This window comes from Talpa europaea (assembly GCF_964194135.1).
Source record: "Talpa europaea genome assembly, chromosome: 9".
In the NCBI taxonomy this organism is placed as follows: domain Eukaryota; kingdom Metazoa; phylum Chordata; class Mammalia; order Eulipotyphla; family Talpidae; genus Talpa; species Talpa europaea.
The window spans coordinates 95617492-95637352 of record NC_140076.1 but is presented as its reverse complement, the minus strand read 5'-3'; the positions used below and the strand labels follow the sequence as shown (position 1 = coordinate 95637352).

The 19861-nt window shown below is 49.2% G+C and overlaps 1 protein-coding gene across 5 annotated transcripts in view; it reads left to right on the top strand.

The window, feature by feature from the left end:
• BCAR3 (BCAR3 adaptor protein, NSP family member) overlaps positions 1-19861 on the top strand; it is a gene marked incomplete at both ends in the record, with an annotated part of 103446 nt that overhangs the window by 58700 nt on the left and 24885 nt on the right. For 2 of the 5 annotated variants that reach the window (XM_084243084.1, XM_084243083.1), the window contains one exon: positions 3069-3152. The exons of the other annotated variants lie outside the window; for them this stretch is intronic. In XM_084243084.1, coding sequence (XP_084099210.1) covers positions 3069-3152 — 84 coding nt within the window. Of the gene's footprint in view, positions 1-3068; positions 3153-19861 lie in introns of those variants that run through there. 5 annotated transcript variants of the gene reach the window in all.

The window sequence follows — 19861 nt, the reverse complement described above, 5'->3', positions numbered from 1 at the left end:
GTGGAATACGACTGGCAGGCAGCTCTTGTTTCCATGGTAACTAAATAGGCAGGTTAGTATTAGGGCTGTCAAAGAAAAAAATGGCATTGAGGGCAGTGCTTCTCCAGGGGTGGGGGGGTGCAGCCTGCTTTTCTTCTTCCCACATGGGGTTGGCAACATTTGGCCTGAGGTAACAGGGATTTCCTTCAAGGGAAGCTCTGCCTGGCTTTTATCACAGGTGTTTCCCTTGGCACAGAGCAAGCCTCCCTCTCGGCAAGAGGGGGGGCTCTGGAGAGCACCCCAAGCCCTTTTGCAGATCTGCCTATGCTCCCTGAGGCTCTCTCTCCTGCCATCAGTCCCTGGGGGTTGCACTCGAGTCACCCCACCCTGTCTCCAGAAGGGTGTGGGTTTAGAAAACCCTGAATCCAAATTTACTCCTAAATCATATGCACCAAATCATTAGGGGCCCCCTGCCTTTCCATAGGTTGGTGTTTATAGCAGGTTTAATTATAAGATGTTTAAAAATCCTATTAGTGTTTCCATGTGATCAGATACCAGGTTCTGTGATCACAGGCTGGAGTCCTCGGTCCTTTGTTCCCTGCTGAGTGACGTGCCGTTCTGGTCCTCTGTTTCTCTGCACCGAGAATAGAATAATCACTGTGGGGAGAATGTGGGGGAATTGATCAGTGGAGATGGGAGACATTTAAAAGCATAACAAGTCAGGGAAGGGCACTTTGTGAATTCATGCAATTATCATCTTTAGTTGCAATAACAACACGTTATTTTAGTCTCTCTCCTTGGCCATTTCAGGGGGAAAAAATTGATTAAAGCCTTTGAGTGCTGCTTCGGATATTATTTTTGGTGTGGAACAAAAAAAAAGTGCTTAGGAAACAGTTACCTAATAAGATTAGCCATTCTTTAATCCTGACCCAGCCAATTGTTGGGGCATTCTGGAGATGGTCTCAGTAAGCAAAGCCTCAGGTGATAAGGGCTGTGATTTCATCGTGACTTAAGTGCCTTATGTTTTGCTTTTACCCTGGCTCTTTGACCCTGAACCACTTGACAGGGTAATTCCATGTAATTTACATGTCTGGGTTATTTGCATATTTTCTTTCTGGAAGGCACTGCTGCTTTCTGATGATGGGATGTTGGGAGTCAGGTCTCTGGTTGGCTAATCTTACAGAATTTCGGCTTGGGATTTGGGAAACAACTTTTCTCCATTATCCCTGCTGGGAATGGAGCTTTTCTAGCCTCTTGTGGTGTCTTAGCTTGACAGAACTTCCTGCTGAAGGGGAATAGTGGCGACAACTGGCCCCCTTTACCGATAGGGCTCTTGGCTGGTTGATGATTCATCCCCACAAACCTGCTGGGGCCGTGTTGCTGGTTGCTCATGTGAATTTACCCTTTGGACCCCACCTAACAAGAGGAGGGCAAGAGAAAATGCGTCTCCTGGATACAGTACATGGACCTTGCTGACCCACTGGCTGGGACAGCTCCCAGGGACCCTCCAGCTCAAAACTCCCAGATTGTCCCCCACCCGTGGTGCTTATTTTCAGCTTCTCAAGTGGACTTCCCAGGACCAGGAGCTTGTGACTTCCAGGATCATGCGGGAGGAGCGAGGGAGGAAACCCACTCAGGGCACAGGAAGGAAGTCAGCCCTTGTTCTGCTGGTAGTAGATCTTTGTGGCCCCGTCCCCACATCCCTTATTCCCTGAGCCTCTGCCCCTTGCGGGCGGGGTGAGCTCCGGGGCCTCCATAGCCCTTATTCAAGTACAGGAGCAGCTCACCAGGCATTGAACAAACAAGCCCCTATTTTTACAGCCTGTCTTGATCTGGTGCAAAGACTAAGACTCTTAGGATTTGATATGAATCCTGTTGGATAGTTCTCATACCTCCCTCATGCCTCATCTGGTGGTGTTCCCCTCTGGACTGAATAGTTCTGTTTCTTCCTCATTACAAGTTTCTGCCTGTGTGAAGTTTTAGAAAGCTTTAGGACACATTCCACTCTTGTGTTGCTGAAGCCACAGAAAGTTAATATTTGGAGCAGTAGGAGAGGAAGAGCTACAGGCAGAAATGTGGGTTTGATAAAAAGCAGAATTGTTGAGCATCCACTCTAACTGGAATGAAAGAAGAAAAGCAATTACTTTCCCCTAAAGGTGTTAAGAAGCTCTTGCCAGGGCCAAAGGCCTCTCGCTGAGGGAGAATGGCTTGGCTGTGTTGTTGGACTGGAGGTTGGTGGGTTGGGGCTGGGGTAGGCTGAGTGGGCAGTTGAAGAGGAGGAGGGGAGCGGGGCCAACAGTTGGGTCAGAAGAAGCTACAAAGCTGGTCTCCTGTCCTCCCAACAGTCTGCTTGGCCAGGTGGGGAGGTATGGGGTGCTCGGAGTGTGGAGTGTTTGCCAACATACTTGCTAATTAAACACCAAAAGGCAATATTGCTTTGCCAGTAGTGATGGCTGTGCCAGTGTTATCAGCTGCAAACTTGCTGCCAGGAGCATCCTAATCAAAAATAAACAGCTCTGTGGGTGGGCTGGGATGGGGGTGGGGAGAGAATTCTTCTGGGTTTTTTGGGGCTCCTAGGATTGTTGCAGTCATCCCTTGGTCACCTTAGGGTCCGATCTCCAAGGAGCCTGTCTCATCACAAGATGACATGAGTGTGCTTCCCTCATTCTCAGGTGCTGGGGTGACCATGAACCCACAGCGCCTCTTAGAAACAGACTGCCTGATGCCTGTGCCCCGGGACAGAAAGGCTGCCTGGGGGGACTGATGATCTCTGCTGGGTCTCTAAAGTGAGGGGACAACTAGAGCCCGAAGCTGCTTCTCAGAGAGGCTAGAATTTCATCAGAAAGCAAGTCTGGTCACATGAGAATTTCTGGCACCGAGTGCATGGCAGGCTGGACATTAGCCTGCCAGAACTGAGCGAGCGGATCGTATTGGCTTCAGCGCAGGGAAAAAGTCCCAGCCTGGCCTGGGGAGGGAGCTGCCTCAGTCCCTGGCCTTCAGCACTGCAGACCAGAGCGGGGAGCAGCCTGGCTGCTGCGGGGACCTGGGCTCTCTTAACACTGGAGTAGGTGCTTCGTCCTGGGATAGAGATGCCGAAGGAGTGCAGCGCTTTCCACGCCCTCTCGGCAGCTCTGTGCTGCTTCTACCATCGCAAGTCTTTCCTTGGGCTCAAGGTAGGTGCAGTTTGGAGAGGCAGCACATCTAAAATTCTGTTTGGGGCCTTGAAAGTGCTTGTTTTCTAAAAGGCACTAGAAAAAGTTGGCAGCCTGTAGCTAGACACACAGGTGCTTTCTTTGATGGAGCTTCATAAGCTTGAAGTGCGCGTGGACCTGCCTGCCCGTGGCAGGACCCAGCCTCGCGCAAGTGGGCTCCTTGTCTGTGTTCTGGGCTGACGCTCTGTTTCTCAGGACACTTTGTCCCCCTGGTCTGAAATTTACATCCAAGTAAGAAGGAGCTGTTTCCTTTCTTTCTCTTGTCTCTGTCACTTGCCCTATCCGTGATGAGCGTGAGGCATCTGAGACCCTCCCTTCCCTGTCCCTTATATCAGCGACGTGTATAATGTACGGCCACTACTAAATATCTCCTTTGAAGTCACAGCCAGTTTCCAAATTATTTCAGAACTTTTTCTTTACTGCTCCCATTTTTAACCTTTGCTCTGACATCCATACCAAAGGTTTTGCGTCATGTGTCAATAGACTGTTTTGATAAAAATAATCAGAGCCTCTCTGGACTGATTGAGGACAGGCCTGTGTTCTGTGTTGCCTGCCTGTGACAACACTAAGAATTAGGTTAATTAGAGGCTCTCGCTGATCTGAGGTTTGTCCAGCAAAATCCTGGTGGCCCAGCCTGCCCATGGACCTCATTTATTCATGGGAAACAGGAGTGTGAAGGCGCTCAAGGAATTCTTCCCCTCCAGACTGCAGAGCTGTCTCCTGAGGGACGGGCTTGCTCAGTGCCGTTTGAACAGCTGCAGCAGGTTCTAATGATCTGCTCCTTTTACATGCTGCTTAAGAAAGAAAAACTCAGGGAAATTGCCTATTAAAGGGAGGAAAAAACCCTCTATAGAAAAAATACACAGGATGAGAAGCTGGGCTGTTTTGATTTTCCTGCCCTAGTGAAGAAAGTTTAAAGCAACTTTCTGAACATTCGGCAAAGACCATGTCTGTCTGTCTGTCTGTCTGAGCATCTGTAGGAGAATTAAGAGAGGTCCCTCTCTGACTTAAGAGCCCCCTGCTGTTCTGGAGCCCCGTGGGGTGATGTGAGGACCATGTGGTCTCTGGCCTAAATATGGATCGTTCTAGTGTGGGGCAGATGAAGTCATGCCATTAGCAGTGTTTTGAAGCTGTCAAAGATAGACAGGGCGGTCCCACAGGGAATGGTGCACTTTAGGGATTGGCAGTCGGATTTCACTCTAAAAGAAGACCTTCTGTGAGCCAACTTCTCCTAATTCAGAAAAGGGCAACTCAGCATTTGGTATGTGAGCAAATAGCCCATAAATACCTGGGTCTGCGATGACGTCTGTTTGGAGAGCCCTGTTGCTCCGCAGTCATGCCCCCCCCCCCAAGTCCTGCCTGAAAATGGGAAATGTGGGTTAGTGTGAACCAGTGGCCTTCAGCTACCCTCCAGCGGGGTCGCTCTGGGTGGGTGACCGCCTGTGGAAATACCTTCCTCTCCACTCCGGCCTCCTACCCCACCCCAGTGTGTCCATCTTCATCACGCAGAGAGGAGCTGAGCTGCTCGCTTACCAGAAGAGGAAGCCTGCAGCCCACACACCCTCAAGATGCATTTGCGGGTCTTGTTTTGCTTAGTGACCTGGGAAGGACAGTCGCCTGCACTGAAACCCCTCACCCTCCGGTGTTGCCCCAATGATAACACTGCATTGCTTTATTGGCTCCCACTTTAATTAGAAGCTTCAGGTTTTGCCTCTCATAATTAGTTTCTGCTGCAATTAGAGTTTCAAAATTAAATTGGGATTGATTGCCTGATAGCAAAAGCGGAAATAAAGCTCCAGTTCTTGACCATGGATGCTGCTTCCCTTGGCATGATTTTCTCATACCAAAAATAACACTGTGGTAGCCATGGTAACTTTCCATTTGATCTAATCCATATCATCTCTGGAGAAAGTGGAATGTTATTAATAGTGTTTGTTGTATGGGAAGAAAACTAAAAATACAAAAGTTCCTTCATTACGTAGGGGACCAATCACACTGGTGCTTTGAGGGAATAAGATCTTATTTGCAGAGATTTTGCAGAATTTAGAATGTAGTTAGGGGCCCCATGTGGACTTGTAAACAAAGGCCCTGCAAAGGAATTAAATGGGAGGCGGAAGATAGAGAAGAGGATCGCAGACATGGAGGGGTCCCTGACCCTCCAGTCACATTGAGGGTCCGGACGTGAACATCCCAGAAGGGTTCACAGTAGCTGGTCATTTCACAAACACCACATCAGCTGGTGGAAAAAAGGAAAGGATGTTTCGTTTCTGCCAATGGAAAAGGGTTTGCAGTCCAGATATTCCAGATTCATGACATCAGTGGAGTGGATTCACACTCAGAAGTTCCTGGCTGTCGAAGATCGTAGCTCCTTCTTGCCTAGGCACCCTGTTGGAGATGGGGTGATAAATGACAGCTGAGGTGCAGTCCTGCCTTTGAAGGACTTAGCGCGGGGCTTATGCAGCTCGAGTGAAAAGTCCCACTGTCATTTCATTACATTTGCAAAAGGCTTTCCAGTGTCTGAGTTCCTCCATAAATTGTCTCACTGGAATCTTGAAACAAGCTCTAAGAGGCAGGCAGGGCAATAGTTCACGCCTTTCCACAGATAAGAAACTGAAGCTCAGAGAAACAACTTGCCCCGAACCATTTAGTGGGAAACCAGGAGGAGAAATCAATTTTCTGGCCTTGAGCCCAGTGTCCATTCCACAATAACACATCCAGACAATTGAAACCCGAAACACGATGACTGTATAAACACTTAGGTTTGCAGCTCAGTTGGGAACAAATAGGGTAAACCTCAGCTTACAGGTAAGATTTCAGGGAGGACTCAGGACTGGTTTTTGTGGGACAGGCAACTCTTTTAAAACAGTTCTTAATAATGCAGCATTTGGATGGGAAAAGGACAGGATGGTGTAAGGAAGGCATTCTAGACCCAGTGGGGGGGAGGGTGGCGAACAGACCCAGTAGAGTCTGGAAGAATCCCTAGACATTATCCAGCAAAGCAGGGATAATGCTTTGCAGGGATAATGCTCCTTCCTCTGGTAGAGGAAGGAGCACACGTGGAAGCATAGAGACCTCGGATGGCCAGACACGGGCAGGGTAGGGCCAGACACAGCAGGGAAGAACCATCCACGGGAGTGGGGAGAGGGTGGCAGGACCACCTTTATGCCCCTGGTGAACCACCAAAGGCATTAGGTGAGACGCACCGTGGGTTCCACTGCTGGAGCTGGCTGTGGGGACAAATGTCACCACCACTGTCCCTTATGTTTGACTTTTCTTACATGTGGGCAGTTGAAACCGGCCACCTGAGCAGTGACTGCTTCTGAGGAAGATTAGTGTCTCAGGTAACTTCAGGGCCACCTCCAAGATGGGAATTATCTTGCCAGTGCAGAATAGCCACCATTCTGAAAGACTCTGGCAGAGACTGGAGCATGGAGTGTGTGGATGAAGGAGTGAGCACGTCTCGGCTCACCGTCCTTGAGCCCAGTGGCAGGGTCTGGTCAGCAAGAAGTTGCGGCTCGAAGACGATGGCTTTAAGCCTGTACACTCTTCTACTTAGATTTGACTGTCTTTGCAGCCACAAATGCTCTATAGTAGGAGGAGTTTTTATTGTGCTGTTGCTGTAGTGTTTTGTTTTGCTTGAAATCACTTCCCAGACCCCTGGAAATAGTTGGAACCCCCTGATGCACTCCCAGCCTGCGGTGTCCCACCTGCCCGTCCAGGAGGCTGGTCCTGGAACCTGTTTCCATTTGAATCTGCCTTTCTGTCAGAATGAGTGTCTTCCTGGGGCCTGTTCCTTGGTGCATGATGGGATGTGTCAGAGCAGATACACCTGTCTGCGTGGGCTGTGCAAGGGGGAAAAAGCTGCTTGGGGAAACCTCTTTCTAGGTGACCTAGCCCCTCCTTGTGGCGGCTAGTTGCTCAGTTACCTCTCCAGCCCTCCAAACAAAGCCCAGGGCAGCGTTTTTCAAGACCTAAATGCATTCATTGGCCTCTGAGCGCAGTGGGGTTCTGGTTTCAGCATCAGTGGGAGGGACACGCCCAGAGGGAGGGACAGGGCCTGTGTCCCAGCACCCCCTTCCCCATAGACCCCGGAGCTTGGATCCTGGCCGAAGGCTTGTTTTTGTTGGAGAGACGAGGCTGGGAAGCAGAGACGAGACTGGGATCCTGGGAAAATTCTGTTAACGGGTTCAGCATCTCCAGGACTGCAGAGATGGGCTCCTGCCAAACAGGGCGGGGAGTTGGGGGCACTCTGAGAGCTGAGGCGCTCGGGGGCTTCTGCTCGACCATGTAGAGGGGCAGCCATGCCTGGAGGACCCAGACCTCCATGGCTCTGGGTGGTCAAAGGCATCTTTAGCTGATGCCTATTTTGGATGTGCCCAGTCGAGCAGAGGAGACGAGGGCTGTGCTGGCGGACAGGGCAGGGGAGGAGAGAGGACACGGGGTCTCCGGTGCGTGTCCACAGCCCTGGGAACTACTGTGGTCTCTGGCCTAGAAATGTCACGGCTTATTTTTCTGGCTCACGAAAGAGCTGTGATCAGTCTTCTCATTTTTGTGGAGCGCAGCTTTGCCTGGTGTCCACCCTAATACGTACGTACTCCGACAACAGCAGAGAGGTGCGGCCCAGGCCCTAGAGTCGCAGTAAGATGGAATTGATTTGAGGGATCAGTGAGCCAGCCTCCCACTCAGAGTTGATCTCTCCAGCCACAAACCCCCACCCCCAGCTTGTGTATTGAGGGCCCACTAGGTGCCGGGTGACAGAGGGCAAGTTCTGCCCTGAGGGAGCCATTGTGTGTCTGTTGAGGGGACAGGATGCACAGGTGCGCTCTCTGAGGTTCCTGGCGGGTGCAGAGGCAGGAGGCATCCACGGTATGAGTGAGACCCCAGGAAAAGCTGTGCACCCCAGCCTGGTCAGGATGCTTCCTGGAGGTGGTAACACGTGGCAGCTCCCGAAGAAACAGCAGGTACAGCGCTGCGGGGGAGGAAGGACATCCGGCTGAAGCCAAGGAGGGGACGACGAGGCCAGAGAGGTGCCGGGAGCAGGTCTTGCGGGCCTGGTACTAGGGCCAGCGGGTAGCCAAGGACTACTTGAATGGGGAGTCGGATGAGGGTTTGGGGTTTAGTCCTTTTGTGCGTCGGAGGAGTTTGGGGACTATCACCAGCATCTTTGACGCCTCTATCAGCTTAGGTCATTGCTGTTTTCTCCTGCCACCTTCTCTGTAAGCTGTGTGTTTAAATGCTCATTGTATATATTGTTCCTTACTTCACAGCAGATAAAGACCATCAGGCATGATATTTTCTGTCCCACCCCCGCCCCCACAAACGGCAGCCACAGCCATATCCATTTCCATGGTTTTTACTTCCTTCCTCCAGACTCTGAGGATGAGCCGTCCCCCTCCCTGACCAAGGCTGGTCCGGCCACTTGTGCTCATCACCACCCCCTCCTCCAGGACTCCTTCAGCCTGTCTCTACCAACGCTTTCCTCTTAGTGTGTAAACGTGCAGTCTCTGCCATCCTAACAGTAATCCTCACTCACGTGTCTTCCTGGTCCTTCCTCCAGCCAGAAGCCGGTTGACCCAGTCTACTTCCTCACTTCCCATTCGCCACTCTGCCCCCTTCTCCCCAAGCCCCACCAGAGACCTGCCCTTGCCAAGTCAAGTGGCTGTGGCCCAATTCTGATTTTATTGGCACTCCGCCGTGCTTGGCATCATTGGCCATTTCTTCCTGGAAGTCTGCTCAGTCAGCTTCGAGGACGTGGTACTCCGCTTGTTCTCCTGGAACCTTCCTGACCCACCTTGAGCATCTCTGTCCTTGGCCTTTTTCTCCCTGTCTCTACAGCAGTCCTGTGCTAACTGAGGCCTCATCAGTATCTCTTACCTGGAGTTCGGCACTAGCGTCCTCTCTGAAATCTTCAGAGGCGGTCATTTCATTAGCTTTGTGCTTGACATTTCCAAAGATGGGGATTGTACTGTGCTTTAAGGCACTGTGTTCCCACACTAGAACAACAGATTTCTAGAAGGTACCTCCTCCTCTTGAATTAAAACCTGTGCATCCATAGTACCTACAGGGTGCACATCCTTCTGCAGTTAAAGGAGCGTAACAACAATTTAGGTGCGTGTGTTTTTCCCTCCATATGGTGAACATGTCTATTTTGAGGCCAAATTGGCTGGTATGAGTAGAAGCCTTGAAATAACACAGGAAGGATTCTGGATTTGTTTCCCCAGGGAGTTGAACCAAGAACATTTGACTCCTTGTTTTAGCACAATAACAGCCCAAGCCTTCAGATATTTCAACATAACCCTCACGTTCCCCTTAGGTCCTTTTTATTTTAATGTCTTTTTCCCCCCAATACAGACTAAATATTGCCAATTCTTTATACACTTTGAGAGACTTGAATACCAATGTCAAGCAGTCGCTGACTTCATAAACCTGAGCAAATCAGGACAATTCAGGCTCTTGGTCATTTTCTCTTGCTAGATAGAAATATTCTTGCTACGTATTTACTTCACACAGACTGACCCATGAGATCGGGGCTGTATTGGGTGTATTGTCGTCCCTCTGAGTCCGCTCCTGCCTCCCTGTTTCTACATGACATCTTACATGGTTGGTTGGTTGGTTTTAAAGCTTGTTTGAGGTATGTGGGTGTCAAGTGCTCTGAGCTCCTTTGGAAGAAATATACCTTCCAAAGTGACATATGAATTGCATACTGAAGTGGCGAAGCTGATGCTTTGCCAAAACCCATCTTGTGATGAATCATTTTGTTTTACTGAGAACCTACTATGTAGTTGAGCCTGACATATGATGTACTTTGTCCCAAAGCAGATTTCTGAGATAGTTGTTAGTCATGGACTATTTTGGAGAAAGAGAATCTGGAAAGTCATTTATTCCACATCCCATGCTGGAAGCCTTTCTGATTCTGGATTTTCCTCTGTGTGTTTGTCATATCTTGTTTTCCCTTCCAATCATATCTCCCAGGGCCTTTTGTCCCTGATGCAGCTTATTTTTTTAAGAAACGCCTTGTTCACTCAGGTTGAATTAAAAAAGGATAGTATTTGAATTAAGTTGATTTTGATTTTCTGACCTCCTCATTGAATAGCAACAAGGGCATCTATTTTGGTGACCAGTTGTGTTCGGAATCACTCACAATTTGAATTCACAATTTGAATTAAGATGTTAAACAAGGTTGAATTACCGTGGTGAGGATTTCTGGTTTGGATCTCTGCACATTCTGAACTTTGGTCAGCTGATATTCAAACCCTTACTTTGGGGTCTGCCTGAGCCAGGACAGCCTCTGTTTTTTCATTCTCCATAGATGTTAACAAAGCACTATTATTACTAAACGGAATCTCGCTGCAAGACCCAGCAATTAATATTTCACTTGCACTGTCTCCTTCAGCCTGCTTTCCAGTCCAGTGAGAGAGCAGTATTATCAGAAGTCACTTGAGGACGTGGTCAAAGGGGGGTATCACAGGTCAAGCTTGTGCTTGGCTCTTATTCGGAGCCTTTCATCTCACCAGTCCAATAAATGATTAAATGCAGCCAGTGACTTCGGCCTTCAGCTGAAGTGTGGCACAACTGCTTTCTCGCCAGGAAGAATCCTAGTAGATGGCAGCCTCGTGGGGGTGATTTGGATGCCTGTTCCTCTGCGGGCTGCTCCAGGCAGTCCTCATCTAAATTTGATCTAGAGGGGAAGCCATCTACCCCTGCTTTGAGCAGGGCAAGATGTTAACAACTATTGCGAATCTCATCAAGTCTCAGTTCTCTGTTACTAGGGAAAGGGGAGGCCCCTTTGGAGCTGAGCCCTGAGTGGTCCCCTCGGTAAATAATGCTTTCTCCAGAGGTAAGAAACAAGACAGGCAAACCCATTGGGGCCAGGTAGGTGGGGAAGGAGACTATGGCGTAATGAGTGCATTGAGCAGTTTCCCCTGCATGCGGGTTACCTTTGTGAAGGAGAGAAGCCACATTTGTCAGGGCTGGGGGTGCTGCATTCTACCAAACTTAGAATTCCTCCTGCAGTTTTCAGACCGAAAGCAGTCTCCTTCAGTGAAAATAATTTTCAGTCCCTGGTGTTTCATCAAAATAAAACTGAGTTTCAAAAGCAACAGCTTCCTGATCCAGCAGGATGGGATGTTGTAGAGGAAACCTTGCCTGGGAAATGATTGGGGATTAAAAGCAACAGGAGTTTAACATCAAAGGGAGCTGTGGGTCCCGATCAGAATGCTTCTGATATAATTAGTTTGGCATGGAGGATTAAGTTACTGTTGCCTGCTTAGAGGGTATGCAGCTATAGGCCCCAGTCTGCACAAATTAAAATTAAAGTAGTCTCTTTCATTTACACACACATAGGGCAGAATTTTAATGGGAATTTCTCAGAACCTTGATATGCAAGAAAATTTCACAGATAACCCTCTTCATATTTCCTGTTGATGGTTTCAGAGCCTCTTTTAATTCGTAAGCAGTTGATAAGCATTTCAATGAGTAAAATGAAATCTCTTGGATTTGAGTAGGGGGAGGGGGTTGATAGCATTTTCCTGTCTGTACTAGGTACAGTATCATCATCTGTCTGTGAAATGGAAAATCACATATACAGGAAAAAGAGGCACCTTCATCTAACAGCAAATTGCAAAGCAGTTTTTAATGGCACTGGAGTGAGAATCTGGCATAAAGTGTGATAAGTTACACAGATTTAATTACAGAATGGCAAAATGGCATCAAAACCCATCTGTGGAATCTGTGCTGAAGATGAGATTCTTTCTAGGATTTGGAAGAGAGATTTGTATCATCTGGGTACTTCAGCATTAACATCACACTGATGGAAGTTTTTCAGACACTGAAACTTACTGGGATTTTTATGAAATCTGTTACTGATTCCTTCCTCAGGAGTCAGAAACCCTTGCTGACCTCAGGTAGGATTGAGAACTTCAGCAAAACAACCTGTGACATGTACATTCGAAAGACTTTCTGTCTTCTCAGCGGGATTGCAGCCTCTATCAGGCCACGGCATCTTTCTTATCCCCTGGTTGCTCCCCTTAGATCTCATGGGGGAGGAGGCTGTGGCTGCCTGGCACAGCAGGTTCTGGGTGGGTCCCTGTGCATAGCTGAAGGCACAATGGTCTAGTGTGGGTCAAGCTCTTGAATTTAAATCGACCCCCTGGTTAGTGCTGCAGAACTCTGGCTAACTGTGGGTTAGGAAACGGCCTTCAGAGGCTGCTTTCCTGAAAGGTCCCTATTTGTCAGAAGCTCAGCACATAAAGGCCAAGGCCTCAGGAACAGTCAGGGCCTCTGGCCCCGTACCATGCCTTTGAGTGAATTAGACCCTGTGCGCTCTCCTTTGCACACTGGCTGCCCCCGGGCAACTCTGATAATCAATACAGAAATTGTCACTGTGTGTGATGGGCAACTCCTTAGCTGTAGGGCCGCTGTGCTGTAGATTCTGGAGCCAATGGCCAGACCCTGTGTGCGCCCGCCACTGACTGCACCCAGCTGAAGTACCCACTTGTCCATATGCCACCATTTGCTTTTTCTACCAAGCAAGAGCTATAAAATTTGATTCCCCACCCACCCAGCCCCGGATTTTTAGTTACAAAGCTAACTGCTTACTGCAGAAAAGGCTTTGACTTTAGTCACAGTTACAGCCTAAGACTCTGCACTTATCTAGCCTAGCACCTCCCAGAAAAGTTGGATTAATCATTTTAAGCCTGCCTTCATTTATTTTTGGATTATAATAAAATATTTTTAGGCACACACAAAGCCAGCAAGTACCAATAAAAGATGAACAGAGAACCCATTTCCTGCTGCATTGCAGAGCTTTAGGATTTACACACGTGACACCCCCTTTCCTTCCTTTCTGTCTCAGAGTGAAAATTGGAGTGTTTTCCTAAAAGTTTTTGTGTTTGAAACTTGTGAGGAACTGGATTTTTATTTTTCAACCTGTGAGCAGAGTAAGAGTGGCAGAAGTCGCTGAGATTTATTCATTCTGTGCGTTCATGATCATTAAGGCAGATTTTCAATGGCAAATTTACCAATTGGTTCTCTCGAAGTCCTTGATGTACTTTGGAACTTGCTTATAAACCTGTTCACTGTTTGAAGTTCAGCAGAAGGCAGGGTGGATTACTTGCACGGTGATCCTAGAAGCAGCAGCCTCAGCAAGACTTGACAGTTATGTCCTGGTTTAGAGAACATGACTTTTCCAGGGGAGAGGGTCCATGTCTTCGCATGTCTGTGACGCCCTGGGCTTTGTGCTGCAGCACGGTGGATCTGAGATGCCAGGTTTTCTTTCTGGGCCACCTGGTGGCAAATCATGGCAGAGCCCCTGAGGCTTCCCACCCTGACCTCATCAGAGGACCCAGGCTTGGCTCAGAAACTAGACAAGCTTTACATGATAGTCCAGAACACCAGCCAGGCTTATATTTTTGCTTGCAATCATAATTTCTAGAAAAATGTGATCTGTGGAATTGTTTGGCACAGCTTGACTAGAAGCCTGAAGTGCTTTGACCTTTCCCGCAACTGAATAAACCTGTCCAGGGCAGAAGAAAGGAAGTATTTGTTTGCAAGCCCTGTAGCATTCTGGGGGAGGTGCCCTGAGCTCTAGCCAGGATAGAGTCTCCCCAAGCATGCTCCCTCCCTCTCTACCCTCTCTCCCTCCCTCCTGCTGCCTCTTTCCATTTCCTCCCCCCTTTTTGAATTTCAAGCATGTAAATTGCCATCCTGATCATAGAATGGAGGACTAGAAAATCACTGCAATTTTTAAAATTAAACAGTGCAGGTGATGAAGCATCCAAGACCCTGAAGGGCACGTGATCTCTATGCGAGGACCGCTCAGCCTGTGCAAAACAGGAAACTTTCTTGTGTTCTCTGGCCCTGGGGGAGCCTGTGCTTTTTATTAGCGAGATGAGTGCTTGCTGCCAGGGTGGGGCCCTCTGTCAGGTGGGCGGCTTCACCTGCATAGGTAGAACCATTTAGCGCTACTCAGAACCTCAGGAACTGTTGACTTGAAACTAAATAAGCAGAATAAGCAAACCTATGCTTAAGTAGAAATCGGTAGTTTGAAATTTGAGCTTCTCAAGATATTTCTAGAAACGTCTCATGGATTTCTAAAATAACTCCTTAGTGAAGTAACTTTGCATTTTGTGGCAACAAGTCAGCTTTGAAGAAGGAATCAAATCCCACGTTGTTTCTAATGAGTGCCTACTGTGTGCCAGACATGGCGCTGGGCTTTACCTGCGTGAGGTCAGGTGGTCCTGGGAAGTGGGACTTTAACCCCCAGGAACATACAGGCACAAACTGGAGAAGTCTAGAAAGGTGGTCAAGGTTAATCTCCCAACTGTCTTCTCCCCACCAGTGATAAGGAATCCACCACGTGGATGGCAAGAAGGCAAGTTTGGTCCTGGCCAGTTAGTGCTGACGGGGTACCTGCTGGTTGCTGGGCTCTGGGAGCCCAAAGCAGATAAGGCATCCTCTGCCCTTGGAGAACCTGTGCCAGGTAGACTGCCTGGCCCCACTGTGTAGAATCCATTAGTGAGTCCTAGTCTCTCTAGATAAAATCAGACCTATTCATCGTGACTTCAAGGCCCCTGCCTGCCTCCTGCAACTCCTCCCAGAACTCTCCCCCTCCCCCAGCCAGGATGCACAGTCTGGCATCTCTGCACACTGGTCATGCTGTCTGAGGGGCCACGCAGCAGAGGCCTGGATGAGGGGCAGAAGGGACCTTGTGTACAGGGAACCATGACCATGTGACCAGGTTCCCCATCTGTGTACAGGAAGAAGGCCTTAGGACCACAATGGAAAAAGACCTATCTTAAGAAGTCTGGGCTTTATTTGTAGGTAACTGTGGGCCCTTGGGAACAGAATCAATATTTCCCCAGGCCTTAGCTACCTGTGGACCAAAATAAAGTCCTAAGAAACTCCAGGGCTCCAAATCTGCTGAACTCAAGCCCCACCTTGTATGATGGCAGTGGCCTTGCCTGTCTCCCCACAACCGAGCCTCTACAGGTTGTTTCTGCAGATTCAGGGCATCCCCCACATAGGGTCCACAGCCCATGTGCGATTGGGGCCTTCTGGCAGATTCAGACCCAGATCCCTGCAGGTGGTGTCAGTGTATGACAATGCAGGTGGCTCAGCTCTCTGCAACTTAAAGGAATGTGCTCAAAATTCAGGGATGAGGCAGGGCAGAATGGGGTTCTGGACCCACCCCCCACCCCGTGACCAGGTCTGATGCATGCCTGAAAGTGAAAAGTAAGCATAAGGAACCCATCCATTTGGGGTGGGGCTGGATCCCAGGTCTGCCCTAGCAGCGGCATGACAAGTGGCTTTGGGCCAGGGGGGGTTAAGTCTGTGGCATTGTGGGTAGTGGGTTGTAGGACCAAAGAATGGGCATAGAGAAGTCATTAAGAGGCTCTTGCAGGGGCCTCCCTGGTGGTGCAAGGGCTTAAGCACCGCACTATGAAGCAATCCACAGCCTCTGCAGCACGAGTTTGATCCCCAGCCAGCCAGGGAGCAACCCACATGGCGCGGCAGACCTCTCCTGTCTTGTCCGCTGCTCCCCTCAGCAGTGTATTTCAGTCAGTCTGCCTGTTCTGTTCCCCTCTCTGTCTCTGGTGAATCCTCTCACCCCTGCATCTCTGGCCTGTACCCCAGCTCTTGTTTGCATAAATAAATAAATCTTTAAAAAAAAAAAAAAAGAGGCTTTTGCAGAGGTCAGGGAAACACAAAACCAGGTTAACCTCAGGTGGGGGTCAGAATAGATATTGGTAAGAGGTAGAATCAGGACTTTCTAAGTCAGTGACAGCCAATTCCGAGGATTCCTGTTTGGGTAATGAGGGCAGAGGAGGTGCCAGTGACTGAGAAAGGGGGAGAAGACCAGGCTTCACAGAGAAGATGAGTTCAACTTAATCGTGTTGACATCCAAGCTCTGCAGTGGAGTCGGGTAAATATCCCTACTGTGGCACCAAAGGACAAGATGGAGATTCGGGCACCATCAGCACATTTTTAAAAAGATGCTGAACTTGGCCTGGTGCCCCCAGCCCCAGCCCCATCCAATCCATTCCGCTCGCTGCAGCCACATCGATCTGTCTAAAAGCATCTTTTTGTACCTGTTACCTTCCAGGGCAGAGACTTGCAATGACTCTCACTAACTGGAGTGTGAAGGGTTAACCCCTGAGCCTGCAGAACCAGCCTTCCAAGATCAGGTCCCCTGGGGCCACAGGGGACTGGAGTCTAGTGCGAACTAGCTGAGGTTACAGGGGTGTGTACTGGGTGACGTCAACAGCACCTGGGGATGGGCATGCCCCAGGCACTTTGCTCTCCTGACATCTCCCCTTTGCTTGCTGATTTCATTCTCCCAGCCCACTCTGATCCTCCTGGCAGGAAACATGAGGTGAAGCTGCCTCCATACCAAGTCTCATGACACTGTCACCGGAGCGAACAAAATATTTTCTTCACACAATTCCACCTAGAAAACTCCCAGGGAGAACTGATTAGGCCCATGTGAGTCAGGGACATTATCTGGATCAGCCAGCAATGGCCAGGAAAGTGGAGTCTGATCCATGTGCTTCGAGGGAGATGAAGCTGTCCCTGGGGGAGGAGGGGTAAGGGGGAGTGTGTGTATTTTATAAAACCAGGTCAGCAGCATTGTAAGTCTCTGCTAGCAGTTAGCAAGGCAGCGTTGTGCACACACACGTAGATATAACACCATATGTATTGCAGGCCGCTTTTGTACCCTTGCATGCTTCAGCCCCTGCCTCCCCAACCAGACCTTCATCCAACCCAAACCAATGACTCTTAACTCAAATGCCCGAAATACCCATCCTGTTCTCAAGTTCTATCCTCAAGGGCCAACCCTGACCCCTGTTCTCTTCTTCCTCCTCCAGACTTCACATGGGGTCATGGTGACCTTTCTCGTGGCACAGGAGAAAACCAAAGGACAAAGGTGGGGTGACTTGCTCGGACCACAGCGCAGGAGAGGCAGGGATGAGCTCAGGCAGGGCGTCTCCAGAGATCAGGGGCTTGTTAAACTGCCTCTCTGGCTGTGTGTGGTCCGGAGGAAACTGAGGCTAGGGCCGGGACCAGCATCCCTGGCTCGCAGCCCACAGTTGGCAAACTGCGCCACAAACTGGCGCCTCTGAAGTCCTCCTATTCCCCCCCTCAGCTCTTGGGCCTGGGGACAAGATCTTTCCTGGTGATTTATACAATTTAAAATTCTATTCAAACTGGGCAGCTTTTCTTACAGGCAGGGACAGAGTAAAATAAATATTAATTATAATGCAGATGCCATCTTTTTCTAATCCTCTCTACTGTCTCCTACATGCAAATAGTGTCCGCAGCCTCCTCTGGGCTTTCCCACAGATGCCTGCGTGCACACCCTCCCTCATCCCTGGATTTAGGAACCTAACCTCCTTAGGTCCAGCCCATTGTTATGCCTGATTTGAAATGCAGGCTTTAATGCCTCAGCCATTTCAAGACAAGGCCCCGACTTCCATTCCTCCCGGACTGGAACAGCTTTTTCTTTCTCGGAGAACTGTTGAAATGTGGGTTTCCGTGTTAATCGAGGTTCCCAGCACGTCCGTGTTGCTGGCTCTGCACCTCTAGAATGTGTTTTCCAACCATCTCCCAGGCTCCGGCTATTCTGGCCTGTCAAGACCAGACTTGCCAGGGGCGTGTGGGACAGCAGAGACATTCATTCCAGATTCAGAGTGAGGTGCGTGATTTCTGGAGCCTGTCTCAGCAAGCTAGGACTGGTCCTGTCCTTGTAACTGGACTAGAGGTGCGAGGCATGGGGGCAGGCAGCTAGGTTTCTCCAGAAGATTGAGGAAACCTGTCCAGGCGGCCAGCTGGCATCCACACAGGCACCCGGCTGCTTGCCTTAACTGCTTCCTTCCCAGACACCTACCCAGGCCTCCTAGCATCAGATCTTAAACACCCCAAATGTGAAGTTTGTTTTATCAAACAAGATGAACAGCATTCTGAGCCTCTGTTAACCAGTAAACAAGCCAGTGCTGTGTGCCGGGGTCTGTTCTTAGTGCTTCACAGATACAGATTTGTTTCATCCTTAATAGCATCACATGTTATTAGTCCTGTTTTGCAGCCTTGCCACTAGGCAGTTGCATAGGGACCTGTGGCACAGAGCACCGGACGAGGGAGGTGGCCTGCCCGTGTTCTTTAAACGCTGCTCTAACGTCTGTTGACATCATATTCCTGACCTATCCAGGTCCTATGCTTGATGCTAAAGCCAAACCCTGAACCACAAAATTGTTTTTACAAAGGAAGCTTTTCATTAGGGAGAGGCAGCCCCTCAGGAGAACTATAGGAGTTACCTCTCGAAAGGTCCATGTCCTGCGTGGCGAGAAAAGGAAGATTATTTAGAAAAGAAGTGCAGGGAGCATGGGGTGGATTTCTTCATTCTCAGGTCCAAGCAGGAGGCAGGCAGGCAGCCACGGGGCTAAGGATGACCTTGCTGGGATAGTTGCCATCTTCTTCATTGTCATTTTAAAACGGCACTGCCCGCTAATGCTATCAACATCCTCAAAAGGAACAAAATTACCGCCTAAAGCCTTGGGCAGCCTGTGTCAGGTGGCCATGCATTAAACTTAACTGCTAGAAGAGAAAGGAAGGAAGGGGTCCTACAGGGCCCTGGCTCAGGCACAGCCACAAGTCAGGGTTATTAAAATGCTGGTGATAGGAAAGATGTAGCTAAACTCAGATTTTCAAGAAAAGTGATAATTTTAGTAACTTATGAATTTTCTAACTGAACTTCAATTTGATGGAAAAGTGTGGGACTCCTCCACCCCCTACCTTTGCCCTAGTTAACAATCTACCTGCCTCTCATCTCAGACGTCAATGCTGATGAAGTGTTAGAAGGGAAGCCACGTGAATGGGTAACCATGACATAGTACTTTCTAACCCTTCCTTGCCTCATGCAAGTACATCTGTGTTCTTTCCTTATACCCACTCCCAAATAAAGAACCACTTCCGGATTTCTGGTGCATCAAATTCATGACTTGCAGTAGGAGATGTGGGTCCTACCTGCATCTTTCTCTTCTGGTGGCCATCGGAGGATTTGGTCCCTGGAATGTACCTGGCAAGACCTGTGGGCAGAATGTTCTTGGTCCAAAGCCTTGCAGTTTTCCTTCCTCCAAGGGTGCACCCCAGCTGCTGTGTGGGGTGGCATTCAGGAGGGCTGGAGCCTAGAGCCCCTGCTGGAGCTGCGGACCCAACTCTGTCTCCATCTTAAGCCTTCCCTGCTTCTCCTACCCCCCAACCCCACTCCCACCCCCAATCCAAGACCAGAAGGCTGGGAAACAAACAGGAAGTCAAAAGTCAGGGGTGAATAGATAATTTGAAATCAGAGAAAAAGTTGTATTCCTATAACGTCACTATTAACATAGCATTTGTGTGAGAGATCACTTATTCTTGAGTTTTCTTGCTGTCTCTGTCTGGCTGTTGAAGAACATAAAATCCAAAGGGCCCTTGAGTCCTGTGCTTCCACTCAGTGTAAACTTCCTTACAGAACACATGTGGGTTTTCCATGCTTGGGGGGTCACGCTGACCTCTGTCTCAGATGCCCGCTGTCCCAGGTGCCCGCTGTCCTTTGCCAACACAGGCATTGAGAATGACTTGGTCCAGCCAGTTTTTCAGGAGTATTGACTTAAGAAGATATCTACAGTAACAAGTGCAAA